This window comes from Otolemur garnettii, unplaced genomic scaffold (assembly GCF_000181295.1).
Source record: "Otolemur garnettii isolate 467f Iridium unplaced genomic scaffold, OtoGar3 scaffold00014, whole genome shotgun sequence".
Lineage (NCBI taxonomy): Eukaryota > Metazoa > Chordata > Mammalia > Primates > Galagidae > Otolemur > Otolemur garnettii.
The window spans coordinates 12,636,166-12,637,847 of NW_003852409.1; the positions used below are offsets into that span (position 1 = coordinate 12,636,166).

At 35.3% G+C, this 1,682-nt stretch overlaps 1 protein-coding gene across 1 annotated transcript in view; it reads right to left on the bottom strand.

The window, feature by feature from the left end:
* CTNNAL1 (catenin alpha like 1) overlaps positions 1-1,682 on the bottom strand; it is a 70,373-nt gene that overhangs the window by 4,417 nt on the left and 64,274 nt on the right. The window contains exon 15 of the mRNA XM_023510507.1: positions 1,380-1,428. Within this exon, the coding sequence (XP_023366275.1) occupies positions 1,380-1,428 (49 nt within the window). The remainder of the gene's footprint in view (positions 1-1,379; positions 1,429-1,682) is intronic.

Here is a 1,682-nt window from a genome sequence, read left to right on the forward strand (position 1 = left end):
AAAAAAAAAAAAAAAATTTGAAAAATAAAATCCTCTGCTAGCATGTCTCCTACTCCCTCTCTCACTTCAAGTCTCTACTCAAATGCTACCTGCTTGGAAAGAGCTCTTCTGACCACCCCTCTATCTATGACCTCTACATACTTATCCTAAATGATTTTTTTTTCCAAGTACTTATCTATGTGCATTAAATATAAAGTTTTATTATCTATATTCTGCCATTAGAACATAAACTGTGTGGAACAGAAGCTTTCTGTTTCTCCCAAGAGCTCTTTTCCACAAGATCATATTCATATTTGCTGAATAAAGTATGTTTATACTAAAGTTTAGTTTATAAAGTATCAAACATATCTGCTTTCTGTTTCTCCCAAGAGCTCTTTTCCCTAGGATCTGACATAGATCATAGATTCATATTTGCTGAATGAAGTATGTCATTTTATCTTCACCACAGTTTGGAAACAGTTCAACAGACACTGGTTTACTGAATAATCTAGAGTCAACGGAAAAGAATAAATCCAGAATTTATTCCAAGTGTTTTATGGGAAATAACTCATTAATAGTCTACAGAAAAATCCAGAAGACCTATTGTCAGTAGGTCAGTTCTTCTATGTTGACAATCATTCCCTTAAATCCCTTTCCCGAAGAGATTTGGGTAGAAGCATATGGGAATGCCAAAAAAACTACGGAAGAGTAACAAGACGACAGGAAGTCAGATTTCAAATGCAAGATGCCCTTGGCTCCAGAGAGGCAAACAGGCTCCCAAGAGGGGCAGGGAAAACAGGAAAGGCATTCTGTGACCTACTGGCCAGTCTGAAGCCTCTAACTCAAGGGAGAATCACAGATAGCCCTGCATGAGACTCAGGACACAAAGGGCACAGGGTGGGTCTCAGCATACTGTCTCCTCCTAATGCCCTAAGGCATCCTGGATAAGGAAATGAGGAAGCAGACATACTGAGTCCCCTCCAATGGTCTCAAGCCTATGAAAGATGCTTTTTCATGTGTTATCTCATTTTAAATCAATATTGTTCACCCCATTTAATAATGAAGAGGCCAAATAAGCTTTTCTAGAATTCTGGAAGGGATAAATGATTTGCATCTGCTTACAGGACATTTTCCTTTACTTTGGAAAAGCTAAAACTTACTATTGCATTTACTGACTATCAACAAAGCCCCTTCTACTTTATTCCTATAGTTAAGTTTCTTTTCCATGAAACAACCAAGAAAAGTCCCACAAAGCGTTACTGCAAGCCTTCTACCTTGCTACTTTTCTACCACTCTCCATAAAACACACATACAGTACCATACATCATTTAGAAAACCAATTATTACCCAACTTTTATCCCACAATTGAAGTACTAGCATAAAATGGAAACAAAACATACCTCTAGTTGATGAATTAAATCCTGGAAAGTTTTCAGTGGCCCCTCTCCTCTAAAATAAAATGAATTATTAAAAAGGTAACAAAAAGTTATTTCCTGGAAACTGGTTTTATATTATGAAAGTTTTAGAGCCTTTTCTGTATTAACAAATCCCAAATTTTGAAGGATAATATGAATAGACTACTAATATTGTGACTTTATTCTTAAAACAATTTTAATATTTAACTATTACTTCTTCGGGTACTTTTTTCCCAAGTTAACATTATATATGTTAATTTTATAATATAAAAAATTTAAAACAGGGCG